This window comes from Amorphotheca resinae (assembly GCF_003019875.1).
Source record: "Amorphotheca resinae ATCC 22711 unplaced genomic scaffold M430scaffold_8, whole genome shotgun sequence".
Lineage (NCBI taxonomy): Eukaryota > Fungi > Ascomycota > Leotiomycetes > Helotiales > Amorphothecaceae > Amorphotheca > Amorphotheca resinae.
In genome coordinates, this window is record NW_020194478.1 from 244,139 (window position 1) to 258,534 (window position 14,396).

The 14,396-nt window shown below is 52.3% G+C and overlaps 8 protein-coding genes across 8 annotated transcripts; 3 read left to right on the forward strand and 5 right to left on the reverse strand.

Moving 5' to 3' along the window:
* Nucleotides 1-586: 586 nt before the first annotated feature.
* Nucleotides 587-2,778, reverse strand: M430DRAFT_35707 (hypothetical protein). The gene is made up of 2 exons (XM_024866794.1): nucleotides 2,627-2,778; nucleotides 587-2,570 (listed from the first exon to the last, which is right to left on the reverse strand). Exons 1-2 carry the CDS (start codon nucleotides 2,753-2,755, stop codon nucleotides 813-815), a joined length of 1,887 nt encoding a protein of 628 aa, XP_024719440.1. The 5' UTR covers nucleotides 2,756-2,778; the 3' UTR covers nucleotides 587-812.
* A 1,306-nt stretch (nucleotides 2,779-4,084) lies between these two features.
* Nucleotides 4,085-4,429, forward strand: M430DRAFT_51509 (hypothetical protein; the record flags this gene model as incomplete). The annotated part of the gene is made up of 1 exon (XM_024868229.1): nucleotides 4,085-4,429. One exon carries the CDS (start codon nucleotides 4,085-4,087, stop codon nucleotides 4,427-4,429), a length of 345 nt encoding a protein of 114 aa, XP_024719441.1.
* A 62-nt stretch (nucleotides 4,430-4,491) lies between these two features.
* M430DRAFT_20165 (hypothetical protein) lies at nucleotides 4,492-5,493 on the forward strand (the record flags this gene model as incomplete). Its single annotated transcript, XM_024864238.1, has 6 exons — nucleotides 4,492-4,633; nucleotides 4,690-4,807; nucleotides 4,861-4,922; nucleotides 4,977-5,007; nucleotides 5,080-5,353; nucleotides 5,413-5,493. The coding sequence occupies 6 exons, from the start codon at nucleotides 4,492-4,494 to the stop codon at nucleotides 5,491-5,493; spliced, it is 708 nt and encodes a 235-aa protein (XP_024719442.1).
* A 157-nt stretch (nucleotides 5,494-5,650) lies between these two features.
* Nucleotides 5,651-8,229, reverse strand: M430DRAFT_51511 (glycoside hydrolase family 95 protein; the record flags this gene model as incomplete). Its single annotated transcript, XM_024868230.1, has 4 exons — nucleotides 5,651-7,746; nucleotides 7,850-7,934; nucleotides 7,987-8,069; nucleotides 8,124-8,229. 4 exons carry the CDS (start codon nucleotides 8,227-8,229, stop codon nucleotides 5,651-5,653), a joined length of 2,370 nt encoding a protein of 789 aa, XP_024719443.1.
* A 90-nt stretch (nucleotides 8,230-8,319) lies between these two features.
* Nucleotides 8,320-9,404, reverse strand: M430DRAFT_253449 (hypothetical protein). Its single transcript, XM_024865230.1, has one exon. It carries the CDS (start codon nucleotides 9,233-9,235, stop codon nucleotides 8,561-8,563), a length of 675 nt encoding a protein of 224 aa, XP_024719444.1. The 5' UTR covers nucleotides 9,236-9,404; the 3' UTR covers nucleotides 8,320-8,560.
* A 1-nt stretch (nucleotide 9,405) lies between these two features.
* Nucleotides 9,406-11,646, forward strand: M430DRAFT_253431 (hypothetical protein). The gene is made up of 3 exons (XM_024865229.1): nucleotides 9,406-10,268; nucleotides 10,323-11,200; nucleotides 11,253-11,646. Exons 1-3 carry the CDS (start codon nucleotides 9,575-9,577, stop codon nucleotides 11,487-11,489), a joined length of 1,809 nt encoding a protein of 602 aa, XP_024719445.1. The 5' UTR covers nucleotides 9,406-9,574; the 3' UTR covers nucleotides 11,490-11,646.
* On the reverse strand, nucleotides 11,339-11,930 carry M430DRAFT_35712 (hypothetical protein; the record flags this gene model as incomplete). The annotated part of the gene is made up of 1 exon (XM_024866795.1): nucleotides 11,339-11,930. A coding segment is annotated over exon 1 (290 nt), but the record flags the coding sequence as incomplete, so codon positions are not given.
* Nucleotides 11,931-12,316: 386 nt separating this feature from the next.
* Nucleotides 12,317-14,159, reverse strand: M430DRAFT_20168 (hypothetical protein; the record flags this gene model as incomplete). The annotated part of the gene is made up of 7 exons (XM_024864239.1): nucleotides 12,317-12,377; nucleotides 12,452-12,524; nucleotides 12,587-12,720; nucleotides 12,771-13,391; nucleotides 13,442-13,719; nucleotides 13,768-13,912; nucleotides 13,963-14,159. 7 exons carry the CDS (start codon nucleotides 14,157-14,159, stop codon nucleotides 12,317-12,319), a joined length of 1,509 nt encoding a protein of 502 aa, XP_024719447.1.
* Between the last annotated feature and the right edge of the window lie 237 nt (nucleotides 14,160-14,396).

Sequence of the window (14,396 nt, forward strand, 5' to 3'; positions counted from 1 at the left end):
TACTGAGAGAAGAGGATCGGTGATCAAGATGGAGGAGCGAGGGTTTGGCCATGGACACCCACTAAGGCGCATGAGGAGAAGTGTGAGGAAAATTCATGACCGAGTGTCTAGAGACTTCTCTTTGGCTAAAGGAAGTTGAGAATTGCATATGCCATGGATGTAATGAGGCTTTCGTAGAAACGCTCGCTGAAATATGTAAGTAGGGAAGGTGATCTTGAGGTGCGCAGGAATCCATTTTCTGTATAACTTGCTCAAGACAGAACTTTACCAGTCCTCTCATACCTGGTAGCTCCCAAATAAACAAATGACCTTTTGTCTAAATATCGGTGAAAAGACACGAAGTCCTCAACGGAAGTTATGTGTAGACAGAAGCCGCTAAGACATAGACAGGTGCCAACTACGGCCCGAAGTCAAGCAGAACCAAAGTATCAACAGAACCATTAATAGCCACCAATGATAGGATTGGATACAAAAGAATATGTGACTTACTGATCCACTAACGACGCTTGCATGGTTGGCAGGATTTGTCACTACTCTCCTAATTTTTGTCAGAAGTCTTGCTTGACATTGTTGAAAGAGAATCTCTTTGAGAACGAATACAATATAATGGCGTTATAGGGCTGAAACCTCTCTTAGAAGCACCTGCTCATTAATATAGGGCCCGTAGACATTTTTGTAATTCCCCCGAAGGAGCTCTGAAGCATGATATCATATGAAGCCGTACTGCGGTAGGGTTGTAGGTGCACAAGTACAACTCGAGAAGCAAGGCCACAATAGAAAATCCATTTGCCCATCCAAGACACGCCTCTTGATCAGCCAGCCCAACTCTCGATAATCCTCTCCGCCGCCATCTCCGCGATCCCATACACGGCCGTCTGAATATGCGCCGAGAGCAACACGGGAATCACACTCGCATCCACGACGCGCAAGTTCCGCGTGCCGTGCACCATCAGGTCCGCATCCACGACGCCGTTCTGGCTCCGGGGCAGCATGGCGCACGTCCCGACCGGGTGGTAGATAGTCAAGCTATTGTTCGTCACGTATGTTCTCCACTGGGAGTCGGCGTCGGGGCCGGTGCTGCCCACGACAGCGAGGCCGGGTTCGTACTCGGAGGACCAGATGGCGCGGAGAGGCGCGGTGTTGGCGATCTGGCGGAGGTACTGGGCGGCGGCAATAGTGGCTTGGATGTCGTATTCTTGGGCCAGATAGTTGGGGTTGATGGATGGAGGCGTGGTGAGGGAGGGCGAGGTGATGTGGACGGAGCCGAGGCTGAAGGGATGCTGGATTGATGCGATCAGGGTGAAGAAGCTGGCGCCGTAGAGGGGGGAGGATACGGGTGGGTAGCCTTTCACACCGGTGTAGCCGTCGGAAAAGATCACCTCGACTTGCGGAACATGCTTGGATTCGTCGTGCAGGTAATCAAGGAGGATCTTGGCTCTGGTGCGCTCAAATGGAGATGAGGTGAGCGGGTTGTGGGCGGCTTGTCGAGCAAGGGAGAGCAGGGCCGAGTCATTGCCTAGAGCTTGCTTCCAGTTCACAAATGCATATCCGCTCCCGGTATAATCATACGCTGATATCATACTGGCATTGTAGAGGGCGAGCTGTTGTGCGGCAAACGTGGTGTTGTATCTGAGAGCATCAAACGAAGTGTAATTGGGCAGAAGCTGGTATGAATTCTCAATCCGGACATGGTCTTGCAAGTGCTCACCTACACCAGGGAGATTCAAGAGGCACGGAATCCCCGCCGCGGAAAGGATGCTTTTATCACCAATGCCAGACAGCTCCAGAAGGCCGGGGCTCTGGAAGGAACCGGCGGAGAGGATGACTTCCTTCTCAGCATGAATGGTCGAGTTGTCTTCCAACGTCACACCCGTCGCAACAAGCCTACCCCTACGCTGGTCAAGATTGATCTTTCGCACCCGGGTGTTGGTTTGGATCTGGAGGTTCGAACCGCCAAGTGAAGCGTATCCAGGGTTATGAGCGCTGTACGAGCGCTTGTAGTCGCTGTTTCGGATATTGGAAGGCTGGAACATGACTCCAAGTGGATTTCCATCCAGAGACTCCAGATTTGCCTTGCTGCCCAAGTTCTCCAAGGTCGGAATGAAATAGTCCTGCTGCGGAGGGACATAGCGGTTGATGAGAGTTTGGATAGGACCGCCCTCGCCGACCCCAGCCTTGCCGTATCGATCTGATGGGACGAAGCTCTCTACTTTCAGCATATTCCTGATCATCGTCCGCCAGTTCCAGCCCTCGTTGCCCAGCTCCTCCCACACATCATACTCATGCGCACTGGCTCGATCCCATGTCATGAGATTCATCGCCGAGCTGCCGCCCAGGACCTTGCCACGGGCCTGGCCCAGCCTCCGCCCGCCTGCGTGCGGCTGCGGGACCGTGGTGAAATTCCAGTCGTACTGAGTCCCGATCGTCGAGCCTTTGAGACCGGGTATGTTGATCCTGCTCTCGTCTACTGCGTCAGGGCCAGCTTCCAGGACGAGGATGGAACTCTCTGGCAAGCCTTGGCTGATGCGTGTAGCAACTGCCAGACCAGCAGTACCCCCTCCGACCACAATCTACATCACGGGCGTAAGTCCTGAGTTGGACGGTTGGCGATCAGCGGAATTCTTACAAAGTCGTAGGTTTTGTTGGCCCATTTCCCCTGAAACTCGGCAGCTATGATGGACTGACATATTGAAAGTAGGATTAGAAGGTGGGTGGTGAAGAGGGCGCTGCCCGCACACTGTGATAACCGCGCCATCAGTGACACTCACGATGTCGGACTCAGGGAGGTAGGATTTGCAACACCCTGGAGAAGCGCCATCTGCCCTGTTTTATGAGCGATCTGTGTGTGGGGCGCATCTGGCCAAGCTGTAGCTGAAGGCATGTATCTACATCTCCACGGAAGCATAGAGCCCTGTCTAGTCAATGCTACTACACAGCAGTGAAGAGAGGAGCCAAAACGGGGAGATAAGATAAAAGAAAAGAAAAAAGCTCTCTCCACTTCTCAGATAAACCCCGCATCTCGTATCGAGAGCGATCAAGAGCTGGGGTACAGAACAAGGGCTATAAGTCTTGAAGAATGCCTCTTACATTAATTGTCCCAGGAACGAAGTCAACAAGAACCTATGTCCCTAGGACCCGCTCTTGACTCAGGTACAAGGATACATAGGTACAGATATTACAACTCCGAGGCCGCCCACCCTGGGCCCTGGAGAGAACCTATCTTAAAAGAGCTGACGTCGTACTAATAAACAACCTTTTCAACTACAAAATTCGACCCTTTTTTCTTCCGAAATAAATTCGAACCCCTAAGGATATCTGATCTGGCTAGTTGCTGAACTTTACTCTTTCTACCTGTTTAACAAGCGCGTTCGTTCATTGTACAATAAATCAAAGACCCAGAAATCCAGAACCGGAATTCAGAACCACCCCCCAAATCCCTCTTTACGTCTCCATAACCCAAACTACAAGCCCCCTCCTCCGTCCCACACGGAAATAATATCAAGCCTATCAGACCAGACTGGCCGCCTCTTATTCCCACCGTCTTGTCTACATCCGTTTCGCCACCGCCTTACCCGCACCAGCCGGTCCCGAATCCCGATGCCGAAGCCAGGACGTGGAGACCGATGGAACGGAAAGCGGGTCACCGGGCGAGGCTCTGCTCTTAGAGTCTCGCTATAATTAAACTATTCGGGAGGTTTCGTTGAGCTGGGTCGTAATAAGGTTCTAGATTTCTGGTTCTTGGGGTGGAGGGCTCGTTCTGATTGGCTGCTGGTCGTGGGCTGGGGGTGTCACGTGGATAGGACGGTCATCAAAAAAGGACATTTCATCATTGTGTATCTGAGGTATATATGTCTGTACCGAGCTCTTCATGATGCTGAAGATGTAATATAAAGAAACCAAGAATGACCGATCTTAGAAGTAGAGGGCGTGGTAGCCGCGGAGAATGACAGAAGCTGCGTTGAGGAGTATATTGGGTTGCTGGTTTCCCTTTTCCTGTTCTGGGTGTATGAGCGCTTCCGTCCTGTCTTCACTACCCCCTCCCTCATGATTCTGTTGCGCTGCCTGGGTTGTATCTTCGATTGCGATGTCTGCCCCTACATCCCCGCCGCCCGACCCCCTGCCCCCCGATGAGAATAAGGGGATCATCCTTCTCGCGCTGACGTGCACCCTGACGAGCATCGCCATCGTCATGACTGCCTTGCGCTGTTGGGTTCGCAGAGTCTATCACCAGCTGGGCTGGGACGATTACCTGATCGCGATCACTACCCTCCTGGCCGTGGCGCGTATAGGGTTGCAGATCGTTGGCGTGAAGCATGGGAATGGACGGCATATCTGGTACCTGAGCGACCAGCAGTACGAGTGGATCGTGCGGTCGAGCTGGTACACACAGCTGATTCTCTTCCCGGCCATCTGCCTTCTGAAGATTTAATCTGTCTTCTCCTGCTACGCATCTTCTCGACGCGGGCGATCGAGTGGTGGCTGTACGCCATGATGGCGGGGTTGGTCATCACGAATCTCGAGCCCATCATCGTCTTGCTCGCGGAATGCTCGCCCATCAAGACGTACTGGGAGCCGGAGGCTGGCACCTGCTGGAGCCCTCAGATCAGGATTTACTCCATCTATGTCCAAGTTGGTGCGTCGCAGCTGCCATCCCCGCCCGTATTGTTCTGGTTGCTGACGCACCCCGAGGCTATTCCATCCTCACCGATTTGATCTGCTCATTGCTGCCGGTCCTGGTGTTGATTAATCTTAAGATCGCTCTTCCGGTCAAGGTATTGTTGTGTGGCCTGATGAGTTTGGGCTTGGTGTACGTTGCGATCGAGGTCTCTCCCTGCCCTGCAAGAGCTGACGTGGTGCTAGAGCGACCGGGTGCGCGATTGCTAGAGTTTCGTCATTGGGGCCAAGTAGAACTGACCTGTCCTGTACGTCCCCAGCTCTTTTCACATATGACCTGGAAAGCTAACAGTTGATCGCAGATAGATACGCAATCACCGCTATATGGTCGAAGTTAGTTCTCACAAACTCCATGCCCATAGCCGTTATTTTGATTGAACAATCTACTGATCAACTTTCCTGTAGTGCGGAGCTCGATATTGGAATTATTGCGGCAAATGCAGCGTGCGGTCGATCCGTCTACAGATATTTGCGTAGCGGCTGTGCGTCGGAATGGGACTCGAAAGGCGAACGCCAGACCCCTTCTGGATCCGGAAATCTGTCGTCACAACTGTCACTGACACTCACTAACAACACCCTATCGACAGCGAACCGAGCAAACAATGACATCGAGATTGCCTCTCCAAATATCCCAAAAACGTCGGATGGTGTGGCCTGCAATGATGAAGACAAAGCGGAGGTCAGTGATCTGGGATCTAATTTGCCGATCACGTCAAGCAGTACGGACCGTCGAAGCAGTCCAGAAAATACGAGGATGGACGGATCGCCAACGGCATGTCGAACTTGCAGTTCATCTCAAGGATCCAACCTGTCTGGTGAATCTGATCTGTCTGGGAAATCCAACATATCTCGGTATTCGAACCTATCTCAAGAACTCAGACTCTCGAGAACCCAGACCCTCGAGAACTCAGACCCTCGAGAACTCAGACTCTCGGGAACTCAACCGTATGAGACAGAGATCAAGCGATCCTGAATCTTAAGTCTCCACAAGCACTGTTCCCTTTTTATTGACAATCCGAAGACCATTCGCCCTCACGGCCAATTTCGCACTTAGCACAAGACCATCTACGTCCCACTCAAAATCAAGCTTTCCTCCACCTCTCAATCTCAACCCTTTCACAGACCCATCTCCCCAACTCTTGGGGATCGCGGGTCCAAGCACCACCGTCCTGTGCTCCGCTCCATTATCGTTCGGCAAATCCACAACCAACATACTCAGTACGGCTCCCACAAGCCCAAAATTGGCATCGATTTGAAATGGCGGGCTTTTCCCGCTGTACATGCTCAAGCCATTCCCGGCAAAATTTTCGTGAATTGCGTAACGGAGTTCAAAATATGCCTCGTCGGTATTGTTGAGTCTGGCCCAGCATGCTGCGCGCCAGACTTTCTCCCAGCCAGCATTGGCATCGGGTCCGTTCCCTGGTCCGCGAGAGTACAAAGACGTGGCGACTGCCTCTTGGATGGTGGAGTTAGTGTAGCCGCCCAGGAGGGAGGAGAAGCCATAGCCGGGATACCAGCCGATAAGATGGGAGAGGTGGCGGTGGGTGTCGTTCTCGAAGTCGTACCCGAAAGAGTCGGGGATCTTCCATTCTTTGATTTCGCCCCAACTGCCGATATGTAGGCTTTTGTCGAGGGTATAGAGGGCGTTGGCGATAATGGCGATGAACTCTGCCTCGCTAGTTGGTAGAAAAGGCTCCGAAGAGATGATATCAGTGAAGAGTTGATGGATTACCTGCTGGTAGTGTGTGCATGCGAAGGTTGTGGGTCCATGTTCGGGAGAGTTGCAAGGGTTTACGACGAGTGTACCGTCGTTGAAGTACTCGTCGGGCTTGAGTTGAGAAAGCCAGAACTGAGCAACGCCTTTCAGGAGTGGGTAGCCTTGATCTAGGAACCAGGTCACGTTTTGCGAATAGGAGAAGTGGTCGGACACGTGCTGCATCATCCACGCGGCGGAAGCCGGGTAGTCGGCCCACTGAGCAACACTTTTCATGCCCGTGTGCCCGAAGATGTTCATCTCATCATGCGTGACCCATCCGGGGGCCCCGTACAGAAGTTGTGCCGTTTCGGTTCCCCGTGGCACCCAGACGTTTTGAATACAGTTCCAGGTAGCGACCTGGAGGTCTCCCAGCCCCGTCTGGTCAACTCCCCAGTGATTCATCTGGAAGTTGATGTTGGCATGATAATCAGCGCCCCAGGCAGCGTCGATTGTTTCACTCCATCTGCCAGCCAGATTTGGTGGGAGAGAATTGTCTCTGGCGGAGGATATGAAGAGGTGCCGCCCTAAAGCAAAGAGTGTCGACTCGAGATATGGATCGCCGGGACCCGATGCATTGTACCGGCCAATAATGACCGACGTTTCCAGACCAGATGACCCAGCCATATCTGGAAGTTCTAATGCGAACTGGTCAGCTAGGCCCTGGTAATCTGCAATATGAGCTTGTCGGATGTCTCGTTCGGCTTTTGCAATCGCTGCAGATGTGATTGATGTGACAATTGGGCCCAGGAAGGGGTTTGTGTGGCTGAGATCAGAACCAGGCATGGCGAAGGAGAAATTACTTGCAGCATTGCCGGCTAGTTGATCATAATTGGTAGCTGCACCAATCACAAGACTAAACTTCCGAGTTGTGGAGTCAGATGGTATAATCAGCGAAGAACCACTGCAATACGTTGTCCTAATCCCACTCATCAATCGAGCTTTCCCCTCATATTGCATACCTCGAGGTGGCCCTTCTTGGGTGACTCCTGCCAAGACAACAAACTGACCTTGGGCATCACAAGATGTGGAATACGGCGCCGAGGTAAGTTGGTTCTCCAGAGAGACAGCAATGTTTGGAAAGGGAGAGCTGGAAGAGAGGTCGTAAACGCAAACCTGGTCAGGATAAGAGCAATAGACAGTTGAAGTGTAGTGGTTCCCATCGTCTGCTGTATAGGTTGTCGTGTGAAGGCCATTGCTGAAATCGAGGGATCGATTGTAGCTGGTTGCAGACGTTATACCGTCGATGGCAATTGAGAGATTGGCGAACACCTGATAGCTTCCATAACTGTTCTCATTTCCAAGAAGCTGGGAGACGTCTAAGGAACGTCAGGTTTCATGGGACGTGCGAAGTTTGGCCATTGGAATATGCAGTCTAGTAGAAGATAGACTTGGAAATGGAGAGTGGGGGAGAGAGCATACTTCCCGTGCCATTCTGGAAAATCCAATCCCTAATCCCGGGGAGGTATTCATCGACCGGGGAAGTTGGGTTCCCGCCCGTGTAATTCTGATGACAGATTCTCAGCCCAGTTCTTACAAGAGACACGAGACCAACTCACAGCTGTCTCGAAGGGGCCACCGGACCACAGCGAGTCAATATTGAGAACTACCTTCTCAGCCCCTGGGGGACCAAGCGGCATAGCTTGACGCATTTGGTAAATATCCCGTGAGCGCAACAGAGGGGGTCATTTCATACCTCCTAACCTGCCATTACCAATAGGGTAAGTCTCTCTGGTAAGATCTTCAAAAGCGGCTGGAGTGCTCGACCAGAGGCCCTTTCCCTGAACTGATAGTAACGCCATGGAAAGCACGCTGAGCAGAAAGAAGATGCGCATGATCGCAGCAGGGTTTCTCGATGGAAATCTGGGTATCTTTTTAAGAAAGCCTCGAATGACGGTACGACGAGACAACTATCTCGTTGACTTTGACAGTTGTTTCTTACGACGGCACTCAGGGAGGTGAAGCTTCATCGTGGTTATAGGATTATGCCCCTGCTTGGAGACTGGATAATCTACGACGTTGCATATTGCGGGGAGGGGACGATCATCCACTCTCGAATTGTTCCGGCTGATAAAAGCACAGAGACGGCGTATTCGGTGGCTTATTGAACCGAGGTTGACGCTGAGAAAGCGATCAGATGGGATCGTCTTTGATAATACTCCCATGAAGAGAAACGTGTAGAGATTTTTGCAAACACTTGTTGCGTGCCAATTGACGCTCGTGGAGGCTGATGCTAGAGGAATGGATGTGCAGAGGACTGGGCGTTGATCTTTCGCAGCTGCTGCACTCCTCTGGGAAGAGGCCAGCGCGAGGCCGCGCCATGATACAAATAAATACCTGAGATCCTGTCCTTGACCGCCGCTGAAGATGATTGAGCGAGGATGGATGATGGATGCAGGAGGACAGGAATAGCTCAGCGCTGCGCAAAGGATCGTGAAAGGGGTGGCTTGGAGGCGAACACGTGATGCAGGCGAGCGACGGAAGGATCCGCTTTGAATCAAGAATCCGAATCGCCTTCCCCTCCCCCTCCTCGCACCAGAACCCGGCCCGTCCCTTCAACCACCAACAAACAAACAAATGTCTCCAGAGTCCAGAGGTTAGTTCAGCATCCTCCAAGACCTTTATCCCGGAATTGCCCTCAACAGCTCCTCGCAAGTTGCCCTTTGCCTGATTCGACAGCTCTCCAACCCTACTCGGTCTCGACAAGACGAATAGCGAGTGGGGAAGAGAGAGAAGAAAGACAGCCGCAGCCTGCTCTTCCCTGGACCTCTGGAGACTCTGCAGAGCCCTGCACCGCGTGCCCCCCATCCGCTTGACTTTCTGGCTTTAGCGGGCCAGTGACCGGTCGAGACTCGAGAGGGGACGGCCTGGTGGGCGCGAGTTTCACATTACATCCATGATTCCTGGCCTGTGACCGCGCACCATTCTTTTGCCTGCATTCTTTTGCCTGACAAGTGCCTCCCGTCGTCATCCCTCCAAGCAGGAATCCATTCGAAAGACCCATCGAACTATACCCATACCTTGCACATGAGCCCCATCCTTCACTCTTGAGTATTTTGCATTCGATCGCTCTCACTTCCAACAGTACTCCCTCTTCTTCGTTCTTTCTCCTTTTTAATTACAACCAAAGCTTGCAACATACGAGCCATGTCTAGACGAGGTGGGAGTGTCTACGAGGAGCGTGATACCTATATCCGCGACGAGGCCCCGCGATCAAGACCTCCACCATCACGACCCCGCGATCGAGATAGCGTCTATGAGGAGCGCGACACATTTATCCGCGAAGAGCCAGCAAGACGACCACCTGTGCAGGTCCGTGAACGAGACCGAGATTATGAAGAAATCGACTTCATCCGGCGGGAGAGGCGGGAACCCGATCGTCGGTTGGATTTCTTACGAGAAGATTATGGCAAAAACGAAGGAGGAACGCTGGTAGTGAGGGAGCGGGACAAAGATATTTTCAGCCGCCCGCTCGAACGCAGACCGCGATCTCCAAGTCCCGTTAGATATCGGGAGAAGATCATAGAACGGGAGAGGGAGCGATCAACTTCCCCACCTCCTCAACAACTTCGCGCACGAGTTATTGAAACCCGGGAGAGGATTCCAGTACGAGAACGTTCACCGTCCCCCGTTCGTTATCGTGAGAGGATCATTGAGCGGGAACGGGGAAGAAGTCCTTCCCCAGTCCGCTCTGAGCGTATTCGAATCACCGAGACCCGCGAGGAGAGACGACCATCCCGTAGCCCTTCTCCTTCACCATCGCCTTCTCCCCCGCCCCCAATTATCCGCGCTCCCCCGATCCACCAGGAAGTCATTACCCATCATAGACACATTGATCATGGTACGTTTTGCGATCTCTGTCCTATTGAAATCCATTCTAATCTTAGATCCCAAGGTTATGAAGTTCGCGCTCGCGTGCCTTCCCCACCTCCACCACCCCGCCGCAGCTCCCCTCCTCGCGTCAAAGAAACAGATATCGACATCTACACCTCGCGGAACAACACCGAAGTTGATATCCACACAAAGAATCGCTCTCGCACGCCCCAAGCCTCCCCCCATGCCTCCTCGAACTCATTACCACCACGCCGCGACAACTACTATGATGATACCGTCATCTATGAACAAGAGCACGACAAGCTCAAGGTGCGCGATAACATGCTGTCGATCAATAGGCGGAGGAGTTTGAGTGCACGACCAGGTTATAGACCCACAATCCATATGGATATCAGGGATGATGAGAACGAGGCTGATTACTATAACCGAAAGATGGATGAGAGGGCGTATATTGGAGAAGCTTACAATGGCGCCACGAAGGATTGGTCCATCGTGGATGTCCCACCTGGAACAGAGAGGGTGAGGATGGACGGTGTTGGAGGTGGGTCGGAGGAGATTACCTGGCAGCGATATAACGGCGTTCGGAGATCCAAGTTCATTCCTCAACGGGAGCCTGAGCGGGAGCGGGAGAGGGTGGAGATTAGAGAAGATAGGAGGATTGAGGAGCCGAGGAGAGAGAATTCCGGGTTAGAGATTCAGATCTCAACTTCAAACCGACGACGAGAAGGTAGCGGGGTCTACGAGCGGGAGCGCGAATACGAGCGGATCGAGGAATCTTCCGATCGACGACTCGGCCCGCCGCGAGCCCCTAAGAATCGAGTCGGTGATCTCTGGACAGAAATCACAAAGGATCTCGTGGTGGCGGAAGCTATCCAGCAACTCGGTTATGACTACGAGGAGACAGAATACTTTTTCTATGTTCTTCAGTACCTACGTTATGTGCGTCCCCCTACCCCTCACATGTCGCAGGCAATTGCTAACAACCACAAAGGAAGACGTCCTCCAGCTAGTCAAACTCTCGGAGCAGATCCGCCGTGAACGCCAAGAGCGGATCCGCGAGATCGAGCGAGAGCGCGCCCGCATGGAGAAGAGGGAACGGGAACGCGAGGAGTGGGAGCGAATCGAGCGAAGAAGATCAAGGGCTCTACCGGAATACGAAGATGAGAGGATCATAGAGCGGGAGATCATATACGATGGGCGACGCCCGCCCCGTCGGTCACTCAGGTAAATACCTACCACATGGGAGGACCATTGGATAAATTTGGTAAACGCGGAGTTTGAACGAAGAGATGATGGCGCTTGACGATTGCTTGCATGGTACGGCACGGCACGGCGGCTTTCTCCTATTGTCACTTTTCTTCTTACCTATTTTCTTTTGGATTTCACGACGGGCAACCAACACGTACGGGATGAACCCAACCACCCATCCGTATTTCAACATAGCTGCTGCTGCTGCTTCTGGGAAGGAAGATTCGGATACGGATGGGATATCACGATGATGAAAAAACATGATGATGACGATGACGATGATACATATGTAGATGTTTTATGACCCGTTACGAATTGGAAATATAAGGAAAGATACCTTTTGCTTTGCGCGCATGGCTAGATCTAGATGGTTGTCTGATTTGAATATTAACTTGTGTATCGCTCGCTCGCTCGCTCGCTTCTTGACTCCCCTTTTCTACCCGAATCCGCAATTATATCAGAATTTAAACACTCACACCGATCAATCGATCGATTCCCGAACCTTTGTATAGTACTGAACTATAAGTAGGTACATACATATATATACATGATATAAATAATATTTCTAAATTCTTTGAAAAATCTCTATTTTTCTGATGTCTTCTTTTTGTTTTGCCTGATGATGAGGAGGATGATTAAACGGGTATAGAATATGGATGAATGGATTATATAGATAGATAGATCAATCTCCTCTTCTTCTTCACTTTCCACACCGGCTCTCACACACACACACACGTGTTCGAGCTCACTCGAGCTCACTCCAAGATAAACTCGAGATGGCACGCTCGCTCGCTCTAGCTGACTGACCTATGCAGAAGCGAACGTACTCTTCGCGCGCAAGATCCTGCCGTAGCGGAAGAAGAGATATCTGTATATCGCACATAGGGACGGTTAGTTTTCTCGATTATGCTTAAGTGGGGGGGCTGGGGAAAGTGGACGTACGGGAATGGCATCATGCCGAGAGCTAGGAAGGCTAGGAGGGATGTGGCCCATTGGTAGCCGAGCTTTTTATACACTGGGGGGTGTTAGTTGGTCTAGGGGGAATAAAGGGGGGGAGGGATGGGGGGGGGGACGAACTTTGATCGCCAAAGAGAGGAAAAGCACCAGCGAACATGCAGCGCGCGAAACTGTTGGCGGCGAGCGCGCTAGCGGCGTATCCGGGGTATGCGTCAACGAGGAAAGTCCAGACGCCGGAGAAGACGAAGAACATGCTTCTAGTTGTTAGAAAATGGGAGTGGTGCGAGGGAAGGGGGGTCCTTACCCAGCGCCGAAGAAGACACTGCCGATGATGGGGACGATCCAGTGGACCGAGCGGTAGGTGGTCCAGCCGAACCAGAAGAGGCCGATGGGGACGAGGACGCCCCCGAGGATGGCGGGCGGGAGACGTAGCTCGGGGTCGGGCTTGGGGGGCTTCTCACCCTCGGGAAGGTTGGCGTTCGCTTTGGCGACGAGGCGAGCGTGGTTCTTCTGCCAGAACGGGGTGGTTAGGATGGCGGCGATCTGGCCGACGACAAGGCCGAGGAAGGTGAGACCGGTTTGCCAGAGCGTGAAGCCGTGGTTGGTGCTGAAGACGAGGGGGAAGGCGCCGAAGAAGAGGTAGAGGATGCCGAGGAGGAGGGCAGAGTAGATGCATAGACTCAGACACATGGGTTCTAGGAGCAGGAGCTGGAAGGGCCGGTAGATGGAGTTCATAAGCGCTCGGGGGATGGACTTCTGGGCGCGGGCGTCTTCAGATGCTGAGTGGTAGGCGGGGTTGCCGGTGCTTTTGCGGAGCGCCGCTGCTTTGCGGGCGAGCAGGACGGGGTGCAGGGTTTCAGGTACGGCTACCAGGCAGGCAAGGATAACGCCGGCCCAGATGATCAGGATGTAGAAGGACCAGCGCCTATGAAGTTGTTAGCGGGCTAGCCTCTACCGCGAGAGATTGGACATTACCATGTGGTGAAGGAATTGATGAACCCTCCAACCAGGGGACCGAGCACGGGACCCAGGAATGGGGCGAGGGTGTAGAGCATCATTGGTCGCTGGATCTGGGAGGGTTCAAACAGGTCTGCTACCGTGCCGGCCGCGACACTCAGGAACGCACTCCCAGATATCCCATCCAGGAATCTTCCAACGATAATAGTCTGGATGTTCTGCGCTGCGGCCTCGGGGATCAAGAACATGATGAAAAAGAAGACAGATATAATATAGATCGGTCTTCGGCCATAGAACTTGGACTCTGTCAGAATGGATCTTTCAAGGAGATGAAAGGTACCGACCTCAGATAGTGGACCTAGAACCATGGGTCCAACTGCCAGCCCAAAAACAAACAGCGATAAGCCAAGCGTTACAACCTCCTGGGACTTGTGGAAGCGTTCCTTGAGTTGTACAATAGATTCCGAGTAAATAGATGAGGCTAATGTTCTGTGGAATATCAGCATAGACTCGTGACGAACAGGAGTAGTAGCACTCACACAAGCAAGTTTCCCATTGATATAATGATCACAATAAGCCATTTCCGCACCAGGGAAAGGTTCCGAGGATTGAGAGGGTCATGTTCACCATCCCAACCAACTAGAAATTCATCTTCGCTGCTGTCAGGCTGCAATTGCTTCTCGGGTTGTTGTTTCTCCTCGTCTGGAAGGACGCCAGAAGCCGTCTCGGTAGACATTGGGCGAGTCAAGAGATATAAGGGGGTTCCCGAATTATAACTCTAGACTGTTCCCAAGTTCGAGAAAACAGAAATAAATTTAAATAATAGACCCTTCAAGTCTCGGTATCCTTTTCACGTGAGAAGTCCTGTCGGTGAAATATCTTCCTTTCTATGTTCAACTCGCATTAGAGTCCCAGGCATAAATTCGCGGCTTAGAGTGGGGGAGCCGTCAACTTCAGGATCAAGACAGAGAGA